Raw genomic sequence first — 21,503 nt, forward strand, 5'->3', positions numbered from 1 at the left:
GCTCTGAGGCCGCGGCTGGCTGAAAGCAGGTATCTGGGGTTTGTTTGGCTTCTATAATTGAAACTTTGTTGCCGTCCTGTTCCCTCCAGCTCTGAGGCCGCGGCTGGCTGAAAGCAGGTATCTGGGGTTTGTTTGGCTTCTATAATTGAAACTTTGTTGCCGTCCTGTTCCCTCCAGCTCTGAGGCCGCGGCTGGCTGAAAGCAGGTATCTGGGGTTTGTTTAGCTTCTATAATTGAAACTTTGTTGCTTTTGGAACTGTTGCTTTCGGAGCTTAGAGCAGGCCGCAGCAGGCGGGGAACCTTGGCTTCCTCCATTACTGGAGCAAGCAAGCCTCCTGCTCGCTTCAGCTGCGTGGCTGCCGGCCGCCATCTTTGTTGGCAGTTAATATGCATATCTCACTGATTAGCCAATGGGAAGCATAGCGGAGGTACGGTTAATTACGCTTTTTGTCTTTTACTAGATAGGATTATTGACTATACTAGAGACCCAATGCACGAAGATTTGTGCAAGAATGGGCCTTCCTTTCCCTGGCTGCCGGCACCGCCTTCTCTCTGGCCGGAGCCGCCTTTCTGCCTTCCCACGCTGCCCAGAGGCCTGGAGCGGCTGGGGTGGTGCGGAATGCCTGCATCCCACTCAACCCCCGGCCTCTCGGTGCCTGTGTATGCAAATTAACCCGCCATCTTTGTTGGGTTAATTTGCATACTCACTCCGGATTGGCTGGTGGGTGTCTTGAAGGTACGGTCAATTTGCATCTTTCTCTTTTATTAGTGTAGATTTCCTATGCTGTACTTTACATCCCTGTGACTGTTTTGTGACTACCAATTCATACTTCTTAATAATCCCTCACCATTTTCAGCCAATTCCCCAAGCTCCCTCTCCCCCTCTTCTCTGCCATCAGTCTGTTCTCTGTATCTATGAGTCCATTTCAATTTTGTTTGCTCTTTCATTTTGTTCTTTAGATTCCACATATAAGTGAAATCATATGGTGTTTATCTTTCTCTGACTGACATATTTCACTTAGCATAATACCTTCTAGGTCCATCCATGCTGTTTCAAATGGTAAGATTTCATTTTTTTTTTAAATATATTTTATTGATTTTTTACAGCGAGGAAGGGAGAGGGATAGTTAGAAACATCGATGAGAGAGGAACATCGATCAGCTGCCTCCTGCACACCCCCACTGGGGATACGCCCGCAACCAAAGTACATGCCCTTGACTGGAATCGAACCCGGTCCCTTTGGTCCGCAGGCCGACGCTCTATCCACTGAGCCAAACCGGTCAGGGCAGATTTCATTCTTTTTAAAGGTTGAGTAATATTCCACTGTAGATATATGTGTACCATAGCTTTTTTTATTTTTGTTAATCTTCACCCAAGGATATTTTTCTATTAAATTTTAGGGAGAGTGGACGAGAGAGGGAAAGACAGAGAGGAGCATTGATGTGAAAAAAACACATCGATTGGTTGCCTCCTGCATGAGCCCTGACCAGGGCCTGCGTCGGGGAGGAGTCTGCAACCAAGGTACATGCTCTTGACTGGAATCGAACCTGGAACCCTTTGGTTCCCAGGCTGACACTCTAGCCGCTAAGCGAAACTGGCTAGGGCTACCATACTTTTTTATCCACTCATCTACTTGGACTGATTTCAAATCTTGGCTATTGTAAATAATGCTGCAATGAACATAGTGGTGCGCATTTTCTTTCTAATTAGTGTTTTGGGTTTCTTTGGATATGTGCCCAAAAGTAGAATTGCTGGTCATAAGGTAGTTCCATTTTTAATTTTTTTGAGGAACCTCCATCCTGTTTTCCACAGTAGCTGCACCAATCTGTATTCCCACCAACAGTGCGCAAGAGTACCCTTTTTCAACATCCTTGACAACACTTGTTTGTCGATTTATTGATAGTAAACATTCTGACAGGTGTGAGGTGATATCTCATTGTGCTTTTACTTTGCATTTCTATGACAATTAGTGACATTGAGCATCTTTTCATATGTCTGTTGGCCATCTGTATGTCCCCTGGAGAAATGTCTATTTAGGTTCTCTGTGCATATTTTAATTGGGTTCTTTTGTTTGTTTTTCTTTTGGTGTTGACTTGTATGTTCCTTGTATGCAGGTTGGGGCAAAAGTAGGTTTACAGTTGTGAGTATGTGAAACACAGTTTATTCTTGTATTATTATTATTATTATTATTTTAAAATACATTTTATTGATTTTTTTTACAGAGAGGAAGGGAGAGGGATAGAGAATTAGAAACATTGATGAGAGAAGAACATCGATCAGCTGCCTCCTGCACACCCCCTACTGGGATGTGCCCGCAACCCAGATACATGCCCTTGACCGTTATCAAACCTGGGACTTTTCAGTCCGCAGGCCGACGCTCTATCCACTGAGCCAAACTGGTTAGGGCTCTTGTATTATTATTTATTAGTTATTTTTTTTTTTATCCATGAGCATGGTGTATGTTTCCTTTTATTAGTATCTTCAATTTATTTTTTTATTGTCTTATAATTTTCTGGATACAGCTCTTTTACTTCTTTGGTTAAATTTATTCCTATGCATTTTTTTTTCTTTATTGAAGGTAGTTGTATATGGGATTGTTTTCTTAGTTTCCCTTTCTGATAGTCCATTAATGGTGTATAAAAATATATCTGATTTCTGAGTATTTTTTGTTGTATCCTGCTACTTTACTGAATTTATCAGTTCTAGTAGTTTTTTGGTGGAATCCTTAGGGCTCCTTATATGCGGTATCATGTCATCTGCACATAATGACAGTTTTACTTTTTTCCAATTTGGATGCCTTTTATTTTTTGTGTAATTGCTGTGGCTAGGACTTCTAGTACCATGTTGAATAAGAGTGGTGAAAGTAGACATCCCTGTCTTGTTAGTAATTTTTTAAAAATATATTTTTTTTTATTGATTTCAGAGAGGAAGGGAGAGGGAGAGGGTAAAAGAGATAGAAACATCCATGATGAGAGATAATCATTGATTGGCTGCCTCCTGCATGCCCCACACTGGGGATCGAGCCTGCAACCCACACATATGCCCTGACTGGATTGAACTGTGGCCTCCTGGTTTATAGATCGATGCTCAACTACTGAGCCATGCCGGCTAGGCTGTGATTTTCTCTGGCAGAGGGAGAAAGGAAGGATTTACCTAGCAGAGGCTACTGCCAAATTTGGTGAGAGATAATGTCTAGGGAGTTAACTGTTTGTTTTTGGTTTTGCTTCCTAAGACTTCAGACACTAAAGCAGCAGTGGTTTCCAACTTTTTTTTTTTTTTTTTTTAGAAAGCATAATACACACAAAAAGTGAAAATGTTTTTGTAGTACTCTAAGGTAAGTAGAGGAGCTTGCTATGGTGGAGAGATCCTGCCTGAGAGCACGACTAGTATGAAGGCTGACAGAATCTTATATTCTGACATACCTGTAACTGTAGAACTTTGGTTGAGAGGCTCAGCTGTAGAAATCTTGGTGTCTAGTTAAGTAGACATCTAGTTAACATATAAAACATGGTGAATTGAGTGATTTGCATATGATGTAGAAGTGGAGCAATCACATCTAGATGTACAAACGTATTTCAGAAGTAGAAAACAAAAAGTGATTCAGAACTATTTGCAGTAGAAACTAGAGATAGAGTGCACTTTATGTGTGTGTGTTTTTAAACCAGAACACTGTTTTGCTGTTTTTTGGTATTGATTGCCTATCACATGTTACAAAGCATCTGGCAAGTATCTTTGCTTTGCCTATATGGATAGCAGAACATTAAACTATCGATCTATATATATTAAAGCCAAGTGACTGGAACGACCAGTCCCTATGATGCGCACTGGGGCGGCCAACCAGCCTGATCATCATCCCCCAATCTCCTGGGACCCCTTCCCCTGCCGGCCCAGCCCCTGATCCCCCACCTTCACCCCCACCACCGGCCCTGCCCGAGTGGCCTGCAAACCCCACCTATGCACAAATTCATGCACCGGGCCTTTAGTACCGAATAAGCTTTAACCTTGCTTATAGGTCATTTGTTAGAAAGGTAATACTTTTTTCATGTAATAGGTATGGGTTTTTAGAACAGTCTTAAGTAGGACTATTTCCTTTTTATTAGAAAGCCTAGTTAGCAGGAGAGTGAGGACTATTATAATCTGATTCTCTGCCATCTTTTTCCTGGAAAATTCCCAAGTTATGAGTGTTACATTACCACTGAAAATACATGGGAATGGGACATTGGGCAACTGTTGAATTTCTATACCCCTGGTACTTTTCTGAGAACTTAGAGAAAGTAAAAATCTTTCAAAGTTGAGTGTAAATTGCTTTGATGCACAAATATCTTTCAATTTCTTATCAGAAAAGAGCTGGAAGTCTTCCTGTAATGAAGGGGAATCCTCTTCTACCTCCTATGTGCATCAGAGGTCACCTGGTGGTCCCACCAAACTGATAGAAATCATCTCAGACTGCAACTGGGAGGAGGATCGGAACAAGATATTGAGCATCTTATCCCAGCACATCAATAGCAACATGCCACAATCACTTAAGGTGGGCAGCTTCATCATTGAGTTGGCTTCTCAGCGAAAGAGCCGGGGTGAGAAGAGCCCCCCTGTTTATTCTTCTCGTGTGAAAATCTCTATGCCATCATGTCAAGACCAAGATGATATGGCTGAGAAATCTGGATCAGAGACTCCTGATGGTCCATTATCCCCTGGGAAAATGGATGATATCTCTCCTGTGCAGACAGATGCCCTGGATTCAGTGAGGGAGAGATTACATGGAGGCAAAGGTCTGCCCTTTTATGCAGGGCTTTCTCCTGCAGGGAAACTTGTGGCCTATAAACGTAAACCCAGTTCAAGCACATCTGGGCTTATCCAGGTGAGAATTATCTTTAATCTGGGTGTAGCACTTTTTTGTATTTAGGTAACATCTTTATTTTTCAGAGCCCTCTGGGGGCCTTATATAACTTGTTTTCACACTGCCTGGGAACTGAGTGACAAAATCATTATCTCTTTTTGTAATAGGTCTAGGTTAGAAGCATACCTAGAGTGAATTTTTGTCACACTTATAAACAAATGTAGACCCTCGTCTCCTCAGAAAGTTGCTCCTCTTAAACTTTATTATCTGGTTCTAGTGATACTTTGGCAACCAAGCAAGGATAGTAAGGGATTCAGTTTAGTTCTTGAGATTATTATTAGAAGAAAGCTTTCAAAATAAAATGAGATCAAATTGATTTTAAAGTAGGCAGTATGTGTTTGGAAACTTGGAGAAAACTTAAGTAAGGTGTTATTCAAATCATACAAGTTTTTTAAATGAGCCACAATTTGCTTGCTTAAGTACTTTTTTAAAATATAATTCATAGGGTTTTTGTCAGTATAATCATTGTTGTAGGACAAATATCTCTATCCTTACTGTTCAGTAATTCAGGCAGATTATATTAGTAAAATTACCCTGGCATGTAGAAAAGCCTTTGGAAAGAGAAGTTCTGAATTAAAATTTAGTCATAGTCAAAAAGGTTTTCTCCTCTTGCTCAGAGACATTAAGTGCACTTTTATGTCAGCATAGCAAATGTGTAGAAGTGTCTGACATTGTTGCTAAGGTTACTTGACTGTATTAGCTTGACCACTTCTCTGGGCTAAGGACTATTCCAATAACAATATGGATGATCTACTTAGTTAAAAACTTTTTATTGCAGTTTATTCTTGGTGGTCCTATATACTGCTTCTGTTGGTATTTCTTACATCTTTAATAATGAGGAGAACAGGGTTTTCTCTTTATTGCATTTATTGATAAATACTTTGAGAGCCAAGACTTATCTGAAATCATTTCTAGAGAGACTAGACTCCCTGAAATACAGGCATAGAAATTGTGTGTTCTCTTCTGTCTAAGACTCAGAAAGCCATCATAAAATGTGAATTTGCATAAGCAGTCAGGCCACTGTAGGCTTTTGGGGAAGCTGGTGAGTATTCTTTAGAGCAAGTCTCTCAAAGGAGCAGATTATGGATATCTGATCTGGACTCCACAGAGCCTGAAGAACACAGCAAAGTTTACTTTAGGATAGAAAGATCACATTTTTTTGTACCAACGTAGGCATAGATATTTCTAGGAATAATCACAATTGTCTAGGAATAATCACAATTTTACCTAAGTAGCAAAGAGTAATTATGTTTTGTGTCCTTGGAGAGAGAGTGGGTTGCTGTAGTGATTCTTCTCACCAATTCCCTGTTAGTTTGGAGAGTTTGAGTTTTTCCAACTCCCTCTACCCCCTCCTCCTTTTAAATGATGTAAAGGAGGGACAAAAAGGGATATCTTCTTTAGTCATCCAGCAATATGACTTAGAAAACATGGGTAAGAAACTTGGGAGGTTTTTGTTTTTCTTTCTTTTAAGAAAAACTTCCCTGCTGCCCCAAATAGGCAGTCTATCAATTCAGGCAATAGAAAAAAATCTTCATTCATTGATTTACTTTCTTCTGACAATTTAGTGACTATTTTAAAAATTACAATGAGTTTCTACTAGCATTTATTTTGAGCCAACCCCAAGTTTTATCCAAGAGATGAAGACAGTATCTTCAAAGTTGAGTTTTTAGAAAACTGAGGTTACTTTGTGACTTAGGTTAAAGTAGACTCACTGTATATTTCCCAAATGTTGGGAAGGGTAGCTTAAAAGGACCCTTGTGAGAGGGCTTCATTATGCCTTCTAGTCTTGTCAGAAAATCTGGAGAATACAGTTAGTTATTTTTGCTGGTGATTGTTAATAACTTAATCAGAATTGCTTATTGACAAGTAAAACAATTGGATGATTGCTTAGATTTGGCATATCTTTCCCATTTCTGCGATGCAGATATAATGAGTTTCTAAGATTCTCTGTTTCCCAGTTACCAAAATGAAGGATGAGATTAGTTCAGAATATCAGATAATAGTATTTTTTTTTCCACCTCCTGATTACTCAGATTATACCAAGTGGGAAAAGCCCATTTCTTTTTCCCTTTAAATCTGAAAAATAGATTTTTAAAACCTTGTAAAAATGAAACCCCTGTCAAGGGAGATGAGTTAGCAAGAGAATTTTATCTTTACAGAATTTCTCTTTGCCACTTGTTTCAGGTTAATGGTAAGAGTTACCCGCAGGCTAAGTTGCTATTGGGACAGATGGGGGCATTGCATCCAGCCAATAGGCTAGCTGCTTATATCACAGGCAGGTTGCGACCCTCAGTCCTGGACCTCTCAACCCTCAGTACTGTCATCTCCAAGGTAGCATCCAATGCCAAGGTGGCTGCATCCAGGAAACCACGTACCCTGTTGCCTTCAACATCCAATTCCAAAATGGCATCCTCTTCCGGCACTGCAACAAATCACCCTGGGAAGAATCTGAAGGCATTTGTCCCGGCAAAAAGACCAATTGGTAAGTTGGGCTGTATATATGTTTTGGAACTTGGACTTGCTTCTTGGTCTGTGGATATAGTATGGGGGTTATGAAAATTAGAGGAATAAAAAATTTGGCATTATTCTCAATGTCTGTCTTGCTCAAATATTTTGGGAATGCCTCTGATGATGTATAACACTAGATGAATTGAACTTAAGTTAGTTTTACAGTTATTGCCCAGACTTTTAGACTTTTATTAATGCAGAAAAAAACGTAGGCTTTAAATTTTGTTTTTAATTTTATATTTAAAAGGAGAATACATAGTCTTAAATACTTTTCCCTAATTTAATATTTCTTCTATGAGGACTGGTGTTATTGGTACCAATCATATGTATGTTCCTTGAACTTGTTAAACAATAGAGGTAGCAGAATCAAAGTGGGTTGAGTTAGTATAGGCTTAAAGGCTCTTGGAAAACATAATTTCGGGAACATTATTCTATTCATCCCTGTTCTCTGAATGAAAATCTTTTGCTTAACTTTAGTGCTAGAGTCTGTAATAAATTACTCTCTTGAAAGCCTTTGTGTTTTAGCATTGAGAGTATATACAATTGGTTTATTGAATTTCTTTTTGTTGTTTCAAATCTATTTAGGAATGTTAAGTAAAATTGTCTATTACTATATTTTTTTCCTCTAATAGGAAATTGAAGTCTCTGGCTGAATGCTGGAGTTATGTGAAGATGGAGGGATAGGCATTGAATGCCTTAAAAGGAACCCATTTTATCTCTTTTTTTATAAAGTAGTGGTGATTTAAAAAATAAACAGTCCTATTCTGTCCTCTCATGAAAAATGTTTTCATACATGTTAAAAATAAGACAGTAAATCTAACTGTCTTATAAGAGGACTGCAATAAAGAGGTGGAAGTGCTGGGTTAGGAAGAAGTGGTGGAAAAATTTTTAAATTAGAGTTGGGGGGGGGGATCTTTATCTGTTTGAAGTTGTGTGCTGCTGTATTATCTTTTTATTTTAATTTTAAAATTTGTTTTCAATCCTCACCTGAGGATGGGAACATTTTCACTGATTTTTAGAGAGTTAGAGAGAGAGGCATCGATGTGAGAAACATCTATTGGTTGCCTGTCGTACACACCCCTACTGGAGATTGAACTCCCATCCTAGGCATGTGCCCTGACAAGGAATCAGACCCACAGCCTTTTGGTGTACAGGACAGTACTCCAACTAACTGAGCCACATGGCCACGGCAGCTGTAGTGTCTTTTTAGTGTCCTGGCAATATGGCTATATTGTGCAGACAAAAGATTTTTAGTAGGAACACCAAATTTTAATTCCTTTCTTGTTAGATTATAAAGGTTGGGCTGAGGGAAGTGTTTTGATTTCTGTGTATGGAAATTGACATGTATATTGCAGGTAGGTAGTACCCGTAAGAAGTGGACCCAGTGGTGCACACAATAAATGTTGATAAACACAATCACTAAGAGGATAAAATATGAGAACTGAAGATTTTTGACCTGCAAATTTTTATTTGCAGCGGCACGACCCTCTCCTGGTGGTGTGTTCACACAGTTTGTGATGAGTAAAGTTGGAGCCCTGCAGCAGAAGATACCTGGAGTTAGCACACCCCAACCCCTAACAGGGCCACAGAAGTTCAGTATCAGACCTTCTCCAGTAATGGTCGTCACACCTGTGGTTTCTTCTGAGGCAGTTCAGGTGTGCAGCCCTGTGACTGCTGCTGTCACTACTACCACCCCTCAAGTGTTTTTAGAGAATGTTACTGCTGTGACACCTAAGACTGCTATGTCTGACGTGGGAACTAAAGAAACTACTTATCCTTCTGGTGCCACCACTGCAGGGGTTGTTGAGGTCTCTGAAACTAATACCAGCACTCCTGTAACATCTACCCAATCTACAGGCACTGTGAACCTTATCAAAACAACTGGGATAACTACCCCCGTGACTTCAGTTGCTTTTCCTAAGTCTTTGGTGGCATCTCCAACCATAACTCTTCCTGTTGCTTCCACTGCTTCCACCTCCATAGTCGTGGTGACCACAGCTGCATCTTCCTCCATGGTGACCACACCAACTTCATCTCTTGGCTCTGTTCCCATTATACTCTCAGGAATTGATGGGAATCCACCAGTGAGCCAGAGACCAGGTAAGGCCTAGAGGTTAACTAGCTGGTTTACTATACAGCTGTTCATATAACTTTGTGGTTTGTGATAGGATTATAGATATATCAGGGTAACAGTGTAGGTGTTTCTGCTGTAACATGATACATGTATTCCTGAAAACCTTTGCATTCTGCAAAACTGAACACTAAAAATAAGAGAGCCCATGGTTAATATAGGGTTAGGACAAATCACTGAAAATCTATGCAACCTTGTTATAGAGCACTAGTAAAAACCATAAATGGTTCCTTAGCGACAAATTGAACAGTTTTGACAGATGACTTAGTGGTTCTGGAGATTTCTTCAAGATATTAAAAATACTCAAACATTAGAATGGAAATGGTGGATGAAGGATACTGAAATGATACATATGGGAGTGGAGCTCTGAGCCAGTAGTAGAGCAGCCATTAAGGTAGTCACTGGAGAAAGTGCAATCTTTTGTGTACTGAGAGCTAGGGATGCACATCTCTGAGGAGAGCACACAAGGAGAGCCTTGGCTGTGCTCCCTTTTTAGGGGTGGGGTAGTGTATTTTTTTTAATTGAAAAAAAAAGAAGAAAGATTATAGGCTTCTGCCTATGCTGCAACCAAGCTGAAGGCTTTTTCTTTGTCCTTGCTGAAGGTTAAAATTCTGGGTCCCTTTCCTAGTAAAAATCATTTGTGAATCAGTCCAACTCCCATATATGACTGACATTATTCTCCTACTTAATTATTATACATGAACTGATTGAAATAGAAATAAGGCATATTTCTTTGCTTAGGACTAATATTTTATATGCTTATCAACTTTTTAGTCAAAATTAAAATTTTTCTCTTGTTGACTTAGGTTAAGTGAATTTGAAATAGGAATATCTCACATTTTGGTAATTTTTCTATCCTAATTCAACAACTAAAGTAAGTAGTTTTCTTAGTGTACTTGAAGAGGACTTTTATGGAAAAGAGTGAGAGACTTTGCAGGCTTTACGGGGAAATAAATAGCCAACAGCAATTCTCTCTTGGTTAGTGATACTTTTACTACTAAATATTTTTGCCTTTAGTGACATGGTCCAAATCCCTGCTGGTATTTGAGGAAAGAAGTGACTTGGATTTTGTTTATAAGTTGAAGTTCTATTGAAAGGAGAAGTGAATCACAATATTAAATGTGTTTGTCTTCTGCTTCTCCTAATAAGCATATAAAATTGGTTAGTTTAATATTCATTTTTGGAAGTGAGATCATTATTGATGAAGCTGTTTTGATATCCTATGGAATCTCAAGTTTTATATCTTGTCATGTTTTAACTAATCATGTTTCCTAATCCAACCTTTCTTTATATTTTTAATTCTGTCATGAAACTATAAAGTCATTTAGCTTTTTGTAGTTCATTGTTTCTTGGATTTTAGTCGCTCAGATTATATATTCATGTATCTTGCTCTTATTCCCCTTTGTACTATATTGACTTAATATTTTTATTTAAATCAACTCATTATTTAAGTTTGCTTGCTTGTTTGTTTATTTTTGTTAATTTTCACCCAAGGATATTTCTTCCACTGATTTTTAGAAAGGGAAGGCGGGGGGAAGAGAGAGAGAGAAACATCAATGTGAGAGAGACACATTGATTGGTTGCCTCCCACATGCAGGTGCCCTGTCTGGGGCCAGGCATCAAGCCTGAAACCTAGGTATATGCCCTTGACCGGGAATCAAACCCATGACCCTTCAGTGCACAGGCTGACACTCGAACCACTGAGCCATACCAGCCAGGCTTTAAGTTTGTTTGTTTATTTAAATCATTTTAAATCCTCACCTGAGGAGTGAGGATATTTTTTTTTAGAAACAGTGGGAGAGGAGAGAAAAGGAGAAAGAGAGAGAGAGAGAGAGAGAGAGAGAGAGAGAGAGAGAGAGAGAGATTGATGTGTAAGAGTAATTTAATTTTGAATCATTCTCCAGATCATAATTTAAATAGAAATGTTCAGGAAATTAATGCTTTAATATGTTTCTTAATTCACATACTATACATAAATGTTTTTAAATTGCACACTATTTTTTTTTTTAGAAATAGTTTGTTCTCTGTGTTTTATTTTGTTTTCAAGAGAAGTCCTGGATCTTCTATATGTAATTTGTCATGTAAATGTTAGGAATATGACTTTCTTTTAGAAATTTGATGTTTCATGTGCAGAATGCCTATCTGATGGGATATTATATGTTAAGTTAAATCTGTATATTGTTGGTTTGATGATTTTTCTATTTAGTGACAAATGAAAAGATTTATTAATAATGTTAGGTAATTTCCCTAATTTGAATGGTAATATTAGACCAGTTTCATTTATGCTTATTATTATTATTCCTACCTTTTCATCCCCTTGATCAGAAATATATCTGTACATTATTCGTATTATTTTTCCTATGTCTTTAGTATTTCTAAATATCTCTTTCAAACATTAAAGTGCATCTTTAGGTACTATTAATGGTTTTAAATCTCTCAATTCACATCTTCTGCATTAAACTTTTGCTTTTCTGTTTGTTTTAAAACTATCTTTTGCCTCTTCCTAACCAGGCTTTATTTCCCTGTTTCTTCGATGTCTCTTGCTTTCATTTTATTTTTTTTGGTGGGGGGGGAGGTATGCATTGTTTTCTTTGTGAAAAACAATTTCCACAAATTTTTTTAAATATATTGTATTGATTTTTTACAGAGAGGAAGAGAGAGGGATAGAGAGTTAGAAACATTGATGAGAGAGAAACATCGATCAGCTGCCTCCCGCACACCCCCCACTGGGGATGTGCCAGAAACCAAGGAACATGCCCTTGACAGGAATCGAACCTGGGACCCTTCAGTCCGAAGGCCGACGTTCTATCCACTGAACCAAACCGGTTAGAGCTCCACAAATTTTTTCACTGCTGAATTGTCAGTGAATTTTAAAAGCCAAGAAGTTTGAAGTTTTTTATACTTCATGACTTTTAGTTCTTGACTTTATCTTATTTGATCATGCCCTGTGAAACTAAGTCTTAAGACTAGTAAGTATTAACAGCCTGAATTTTAAAGTTGAAGAAGAGAATTTATCATGAATGATCTCTCTTTTTTTTCAAAGGTGGAAATTTATTGGAGAACAAGTACAGACTCCCACGTGGAGAGGGGGAAAGAGTCCCCCCTCTTTAGCTTTAATGATAGTCCAGATTTAGAGGGCTGTCCATGTTTTTCATTAGGCAGAATTGTCTTTTTAAGGGCACCTCTTGACAGTTGATGCTTTTTTTATTTTCCAGTCTAAATGTAAGGCTCTGCAATGTCTGGTTAATACTTTTAAGATAAATTGTTCTCAGCCATAGGACTACTAAATAGTGTATCATAGAGGTACAGGATTTCAATAACTTTATAATTCAAATTAGAAGTTATTTGTAGCATGGTCAGATCTTACAATATTTTTCCTACATGTGTTAAAGGGAAATTCTGATACTATGTTTCTATTTTCTGTTTTTCAGAAAATGCCCCTCAAATTTCAGTGGCTACTTCACAGGTTTCTCCTAACCCAGTGAAACGTGCTGGACCTCGATTGTTGTTGATTCCAGTGCAGCAGGGTTCTCCTAATGTCAGACCTGTCTCAAACACACAACTTCCAGGACACCGGATGGTCTTGCAGCCTATTAGGAGCCCAAGTGGAATGAACCTATTCAGGCACCCTAATGGGCAGATTGTTCAGCTCCTCCCTTTGCATCAGCTTCGAAGCTCTAATACCCAACCTAACTTACAGCCTGTCATGTTTCGTAACCCAGGTATAAAACTGGAGATCTTTTGATGAGTTTTTCTTTGGTTGAATTATTTGGCCATATGGTATGTTAATACCCCAGGATTGGTCTCTCAGAATCATCTGTTCAAAAAGAAAAGTATACTTTGGAAGTCTTGATATGGGCAGTGGTGATTTAATGTTTTCTTTTTCTTACCAGGGTCTGTGGTGGGAATCCGGTTACCCACTCCTTCTAAGCCTTCAGAGACTCCACCAACTACTGCTTCATCCTCTACTTTTTCTGTTATGAGTCCTGTAATTCAAGCTGTTGGGGCTTCTCCAGCAGTGAATGTCATCACTCAGGCACCATCATTGCTTTCTTCTGCACCTAGTTTTGTGTCTCAGTCTGGTACATTGACCCTGAGGATTTCCCCTCCTGAGCCACAAAGCCTTGCAAATAAAACAGGCTCTGAAACCAAAATAACTTATAGCTCAGGAGGGCAGCCTGTTGGTACAGCCAGCCTCGTTCCTCTCCAGTCTGGTAGTTTTGCCTTGTTGCAGCTCCCAGGACAAAAGCCTGTTCCCAGCTCCATTCTTCAACATGTTGCTTCTCTTCAGATGAAGAGAGAATCCCAGAATGCAGACCAGAAAGATGGAACATGCTTTTTAAAAAGAGAGCAGGAAACTAAGAAGGCAAAGGCCCTACAGTCAGATGGAGAAGCTGTAGACTCTGAGGCTAATGCTGTAAAGCAAAACTCAGGAGCTACTGCCTCAGAAGAAACTCTGAATGATTCCTTGGAAGATGGGGGTGATCATTTAGATGAAGAATCTCTTATAAAAGAAGGTCCTGCAACTGTTAAACCTTCTGGGCACTCCTATAGCACTGGGTCACTCACAAGTGAAGACTGTAAAGATGCTAATGAAGGTGGGATTAGGAATCATAATAGTTCTAAAGAAAAACTGACTCTTCTAGAAGTTAAGACCATTTCTGAAAGAGCCAATAATATGACAGTCCAAAGTATAAGTAATGTGCAGCTTAAAAAACTGGGTAATGTGAAAGTGGAACAGCAGAAAGGATTAGACAGTTCAGAGGAGAACTCAAACAAATTTCCACTTATCTCTAAGGAAGACTGTAAACTTGATTTATCAGGGAGCATAGTTGTGGAGGAGCATCGATCTAATCCACAGTCAGAGGCCAAGGAGAAGGGATGTGGAGACTTTCTAATGGACAGTCTTAAGGAAAGATGGAGAAAACACCTGAAGGGCCCATTGACCCAGAAATGTATTGGAACTTCACAAGAATGCAAGAAAGAGGCAGATGAGCAGTTAATTGAAGAAACAAAGACTTGTCAGGAAAATTCAGATATGTTTCAACAAGAACAATGCATCTCTGGTTTACTTGGAAAAAGTGAAACTACTGAGAATACCAGAGTTTTAAAAACTGAATGTGATTCTTGGAGTAGGATTTCTAGTCCTGCAACCTTTGCCATTGTTCCTAGAAGAGCTACAAAAGGGAGCCGAGGTGAAGGACATTTTCAAGATCATGTACTGCTCTCAAGAGAACAGTCACAACCAAAGCAAGAGAAGAAGGGTGGGAGAAGCAGTGCTGACTTCAGTGTTTGGGATTTGGAAGAAGACGATGAGGAAGATGAGAATGAGAAAACCGATGATTCTATTGATGAGATTGTGGATGTTGTTTCTGACTACCAGAGTGAGGAGGTTGATGATGTAGAAAAGGTGGTGAGCCCATTTTTGTTGTGACTGAAACCTCAAGGATTTAAATGATTTATTAGAGACAGTAGCTTTTCAGAAGATCACTAAGACCTTGATACATTCAATTGGATGCCTAGATTTAGATCATGATTAAATGACTTTGTAGTTTTAGGCTGTGTCAGTCAGGTAACATTTATTGAGCTTATATTGTTCTTTGAGATTTGTCTGATATTATGGAAAGGCTGGCTTAAGCCTTTTGAAGATAGATGCTTGTGATGCTCTGTCAAGTTAGGTTTAAAAAAGGAAATCCTGAAACTACTACTACCATTTGATCCCAATTATTTTTTTTGACATTTTCTATATAAAGTGATTGTAGCTTATCTGGTAGATGCATAAAAAACAGAGTAATGGGTGACCTTAGAACTGGGGGAGAACTTATCTACCTGTACTTAAGAGACATGTTCTTTTTGGAGAACAATGGAAAATACCAATATTTTAATATGATTGTGCCTTAAGTTTTTCTTTATCTCCTAAAATTAAATAGTTTTTAGAATTTATATTCTGAACTTCGGTGGTCTTCCTTTGTAATATGATCTTTATAATTTATTCTTCTGAAGCCATTTTTGTAGGTTCCCTATTTAGGGTTGTATTTACTGAACTAAGTAACTGAGTCAGTGTGATATAGGGCAGGAGTTGGGCAATCTTTTTCTGTAAAGGGCTGAATTACAGGCTAGACTCAATTGCTGTTGTAGCATAAAAGCAGCCACAAACATTAGTAAGTGAATAAGTTTAGTAGCTGTGTTCCAGTAAACCTTTACTTACCGAAACAGGTGGTGGGCTGTGTTTGCTGACCCCTGACATGGGATCTGCTGTAAATCATAAGGAGGTTATACAGATGCCTGTGCGTTGCCCTGAAATCTAAAAGGAATGAGTCCCTCTTCAGGAGCAGATAATATGGGCCTTTGCACTGATTGCAATGCAGTGGGTTATTTTAGAATTTCACTTCCTTGTTCACTGAGCCTTTGTTACCTAGTCCTTCTATGTTAATAACTAACCACCTTATGCAGATAAAACATAAAAATAGTATTTTAAAACTCTAAAATGTTTAAATATTTTTGTGTTGGTTATTTCTATAACCTCAGTTGTCTTTTATAAAACGACAACCTAACCCTACAATTGGATGGTTCTATAGCATATGCCTTACATTCTTCCTCTAGTCTAGTCCTTTTTGAGGATAGACATCTATAGGTAGCTGTGAAGAATCTGAATTCACTGAGTTTAGGAGTTAGATTGCATAGATAGTCTTGCACTTTTTGCAGAGTCTCCCATTGTAAGTCAGCCTGGGTTAGCATCAGACCAAAAACAGTCCAACTTTAAAACCAGTGAAAACTATTGCTATCATAAAATTGATTTAATAGAACGTTTAGAGTGTCTTTTATACAGGGTTGCATTGCTTGAATTTCATAATAGGGAATATGACATACAAGGTACACTGACCTTTTTAAAATGAAGAACATTATATTAAAAAAATCTCTAAAATCTAAATTCTACATTGTATTTATGTACATGTATACAATTATGATATCTTTATGCTTGTGATTAACACTATATTGAAATAGTGTAAGGAAAGTTGTGAGTAGCTTCCTTAATTTAAAACTTCCATTGTGAAGTTTATTGGATGTTATTTACAAAGTCTGAAGTTTAAGCCATGCAGTAGACAGACATTCTTCAGTTTAAATATTATAAAGCATCTATCAACATATTATCCAGACTCTTTAGATTCTTTTGGGAATCTGATGATTTAGCTTCTTAGAGTTAAATTTTTTGCAGTTAATTTTAATACACGTTGTTTACATTGTTTAAATTTAAGATACATTGTTTAAATTGTGCTTAAATTGGGGGACATAAATGATGGCTTGCATTTAGGGTCTATCAGCCTTATGAAGCCTATAATTTGGGGGTAAGTAATTTTTACAACAAGCTTAAATATAGAATTATTAAGGTGATTGGGATGCTTTATTTTTGAGTTGTGCCTCTTTGGAACAGTGTGATTATAGATAACATTTTCCCTCTTTAGTTTCTGGCATAGTAAACACTACTTTTAAAGGTGGACTTAAAGATATCTGCATATCTCATAATCCGTATATTTGGTTATATAAAATGCACAGTGAGTTTCTGTGACAGGTGCTCAATAAATGCCTTCTGATTGGCTCCTTTTTTAGAATAATTAGCAAGTAGAGCAAGCCTGAGCTGCTTTTGCTATCTGAAATTCTTCAGAAGCTCTCCTTCTGTGGGGTTGAGAGATTTTAAAGACTGGGCCCTATTTTTGTTTCTATACCTGCCTTGAGTATGTTTTTGTGGGTGTCGGTGTGTGATTAGCTATGACTCACTCTTTAAACATTTTTTTCAATTACAGTTTACATTCGGTATTATTTTGTATTAGTTTTAGTTGTATAGTATAGAGGTTAGACAATCATATACTTTACAAAGTGTTCCCCCAGTATTTCCCGTACCCACCTGGCACCATACATAGGCACTAGAATATTATTGACTATATTCCCTATACTGTACTTTATATCCCTGTGACTATTTTGTAGCTATCAATTTGCACTTCTTAATTCCTTCACCTTTTCCACCCAGTCTCACCCTCCCTGACTTTTGGCAACCATCAGTCTGTATCCATGAGTCTATCATGAAGCACCCTTAAAATATATCCTGATTTTTTCTTTTTTCTATTTTCCCCTTTGCCAAATTTTATTTTACTGCTATATAATCTTAAGGATTATGCAGTTTTAATATATTTATTACTGAATTTTATCTATTAGGCATCAATACAGACTTTTGGGCTATATTTTTATTGCCATAACTGCCTTGAGTATGCTTTTGTGAATGTTTAATACTACATGTGATTTATGTAATTCTTAGTTTTTAGCTTCATCCATATTTTTATGAGTTAATTCCCTCTTATGATTAACAAATTTAGGATTATCAGTACTCCTGGTATAAGATCAGTGCTTGGCACTAGTTGGTTTTTACAAGGGGAGCATTCAATTGAATAGTTTAGGTGTGCTTGCTTCCCAATACTTTATTTACTGTTGGAATGTTGTGTTTCAGGAAAACTGTGTAGAATTCATTGAGGATGAGGAGGAACAGGTGGACATTGAGACTGTGGAAGAGTTCTCTGAGGAAATTAATGTTGACCATATGAAGACCACAGCTACCCACACACAGACTTTTAAACAGACGTAAGTTTTATTTCTTTTTGGGTTATTATTTTTTGACCATAAACAGAACTTTTATTTAGGAGCTCTGGAGTAACTAACTTGGTTTTTTTATTGCTCTAGCTTTTTTTCTGATTAGTAAATGAGAGGGGAGCTGGAATTCAGAGGTAATTAACTTGCCTAGGTTATTGCTAGGAGACAATGTAAATATGAATAATATGCGTTTGGAACCTATACACACTGGTATTCATATACTAGTTTTGCTAGTTTGTAGGTACTTAAGCTTGGACAAAGTCTTTTTTTTTTTAAGTTGATTTTAGAGAGAGGAAGGGAGGGGAATAGAGAGACAGAAAAACTGATGAGAAAGAAATATCAATTGGCTGTCTCCTACACACCTCTCCACTAGAGATCAAGCCGGCAACCAGGGCATGTGCCCTGACCAGGAATCGAACCGTGACCTCATGATTCATAGGTTGACGCTCATCCACTGAGCCATGCCGGCCAGGCAGTTCCATTATCTTTAAAAGATTAAGACATTAACCACCATATAAAGTAGTAATGAGTTGAGAAAGTAATTTTAAAAAAAATTTATTGGGGTGTCACTGGTTAATAAAATTATATAGGTTTCAGGTGCACAATTCCACAACACATCGTCTGTACACTGTATTGTACATCACCCCCAAGTCAAGTCTCCTTCCATCACCATTTATTCCCCCTATACCCTCCTTCACTGCCCTCTACCCTCTTCCCCCGGCAGTCACCACACTGTTGTACGTGCCCAAGAGTTTTTTTTCTCTTTTCCCCCCGTTATTGCTTAATCCCTCCATACTTCCCAGTCTCCCTTCCCCGCCCCTTCCCCCAACAGCTGTCAGCCTGCTCTCTATGTGTCTGTCTATATTTTGCTTGTTAGTTCATTTTGTTCACCAGATTTCATATATGAGTGAAATCATACAGTGCTTGTCTTTCTCTGGCTGGTTGATTTTACTTAGCATAATGATCTCCAGGTCCATCCATGCTGTCACAAAGATAAAGTAATGTTGAGAAAGTCTAAGGGAGGGGAAAGTAGTCCTACTAGTAGTTTTCTTTATTCCAGAGCGCTAATTAGAGGCTACTTCAGTTGCCTACTGGTTAAGCTTGAAAGAGTTTAAATCTCTTAAAAACTTAATTAGACTTAATTAAGTTTAGCAGTATTGACTGGATATTTAAGTTCAGCATAGTAAAAATTGAGTTCCTAAATAATAGCAACAAATAAAAAATGTTTTCTAAAAACTACCAATAGTAACAGAAAGAAACCTGGGACTATTAACAAAAGTTTTATAAGATGTTATTGAAAGACATTGAAGAAAAATTCACTAAATGGAGGTATACCAAGTTAATGAACTGAAATAAAGGGCCAAGACCTGTCAGGGCACACACAGGAATCAACCAATGAGTGCATAAATAAGTGGAACAACAAATCTTTCTCTCTCTCATATCAATTAATAAATAAAGGACCAAGAATAACCAAAACACACAGAGCACAAACTGTTGTAAAACAGCAGATTATTAAGAATTTAAAAGTTTTTGTCTATTAGAACACCAAGAAAACAGTGAGAAGGCAAACTTAAACTGTAAAAGAAATATTTACAGTGTTTGACAAAGAATTACTATCAAGGATATAAACTGTTACAAGTCAGTAAGAAAAAAATAATTCAGTTAGAAAAGGAAGTAATGGTTATCTCAGGCAATTCACACGAGGAAACCTGGATAGCCAGTAAACAACGAAAATTTGTTGAACCTCACAAGTAATTAGGGAAATGCAAATTTAAACCACAATGACTTCATCAATTCACACCCATAAGATCGGCAAAATTGAAATTTCTGATAGTACTAATTGTGGAGCAATGGGAACATACTACAGGTGGGGAGTGTAAATTGTTAAAACCTTTGGCGAGAAGTGTGCCATTACTAAAGTTGAAGATGTACACGCCTTGTATTCACCTATTCTACTCCTAGATATATGCCCTAAAAAAGCATGTACAAGGGGTCATGTATGGGACTATCCACTGCAGCATTGTCAAAATTTGTAAACAACCTAAGCAACTACTAACATTCTGAAAAAATAAATTTTGGAAAATTTACACTTAAAATGATTGAACTAGAACTGTAATTGTATCAACATGTCTCAGATGTAAGGTGAGTGGAACAGATCAGTTAAATAAAGATACCCTATACTTAATATATAATGTTTAACGTGCTATGTAATATTTTCTGTTTAGAGATATATCCTACATACCTAATAAAACTAAATATATGCATGGTAAGCTCAGTTTGGGAGTATTTACCTATGAGAAGGAACAAGGACATGGTACTGAGTACAGCTGCTCTTAGTTTTTAGAGGTTTTATTTCTCAAGCTGGGTGGTAGATACCTGGATTTCCATTATATGTTTGTTTAGACTGGTTTGTATGTTTGAAGTATGTTGTGATTGAAAAAAGTAATTAGTGTTAGGGACTATTTGAACACCGTTTATTAGAGAAAGAAATAAGTTATATTGCCACATATCAGACCTTGGAGGAAAGAAGCTAGTGACAATTTGAGATGGTTTGGTTTAATATAGTTGTGAAAATAGATCTTAGATTACTGAATTTTAGTAAGACATTGAAAAATACTATCTTTATCTAGGTGCCGTACCCATTTGTCTGCAGATGAAAAAGCTGCTGAAAGAAGTCGAAAGGTAGTTATAATATATTTAATGATAATTATCCTATCTAATAATAGACAAACATGGTAATTGACCGTACCTTCGCTACGCCTCCCATTGGCTAATCAGCGTGATTTGCAAATTAACCGCCAACAAAGATGGTGGCTAATTTGCATACTGCAGGCAGGGCGGGACATCGCAGCCGCCATCCTGGGCCACAGGCCGGCCCCAGAAGCCAGTGATCTGGGGGGAGATGGGGGTCCCCTGCCCAGGCCTGATGCCTCCACCAGAGGCGTCAGGCCTGGGTCGGGGGCGGAGCCGGCAATTGGAGGGGTCTGGGGGTCCCCTGTCCAGGCTTGACGCCTCGGCGAGAGGCGTCAGGCCTTGGTGGGGGGCCGAGCCGGAGATCAGAGGGAGATGGGGGTCCCCTGCCCAGGCCTGACACCTCTGGCGGAGGCGTCAGGCCTGGGCAAGGGGCCGATCCTGCGATTGGAGGGTGATGGGGGTCGATGCCTCTGGCCGAGGCGTCAGGCCTGGGCGAGGGGCTGATCTGGCGATCGGAGGGAGATGGGGGTCCCCTGCCCAGGCCTGATGCCTGGGCCAGAGGCGTCAGGCCTGGGGGGTTGGGGGGGCAAGCCGGCGATTGGTGTGAACTACAGAGGAAACACCTTTTCTGAC

The 21,503-nt window shown here is 38.5% G+C and overlaps 1 protein-coding gene across 14 annotated transcripts in view; it reads left to right on the forward strand.

Annotated features, from left to right (window-relative positions):
- The window catches only part of MGA (MGA, MAX dimerization protein), a 139,102-nt gene that overhangs the window by 105,005 nt on the left and 12,594 nt on the right, over nt 1-21,503 (forward strand). For 8 of the 14 annotated variants that reach the window (XM_014534810.1, XM_014534815.1, XM_014534809.1 and 5 more), the window contains 7 exons: nt 4,341-4,858; nt 7,082-7,379; nt 8,882-9,505; nt 12,968-13,258; nt 13,430-14,949; nt 18,037-18,167; nt 20,807-20,858. In XM_014534810.1, the coding sequence (XP_014390296.1) occupies nt 4,341-4,858; nt 7,082-7,379; nt 8,882-9,505; nt 12,968-13,258; nt 13,430-14,949; nt 18,037-18,167; nt 20,807-20,858 (3,434 nt within the window). The remainder of the gene's footprint in view (nt 1-4,340; nt 4,859-7,081; nt 7,380-8,881; nt 9,506-12,967; nt 13,259-13,429; nt 14,950-18,036; nt 18,168-20,806; nt 20,859-21,503) is intronic. The other 6 variants (XM_014534817.1, XM_014534819.1, XM_014534813.1 and 3 more) reach the window with 6 other exon arrangements.

Source organism: Myotis brandtii, unplaced genomic scaffold (assembly GCF_000412655.1).
Source record: "Myotis brandtii unplaced genomic scaffold, ASM41265v1 scaffold133, whole genome shotgun sequence".
Lineage (NCBI taxonomy): Eukaryota > Metazoa > Chordata > Mammalia > Chiroptera > Vespertilionidae > Myotis > Myotis brandtii.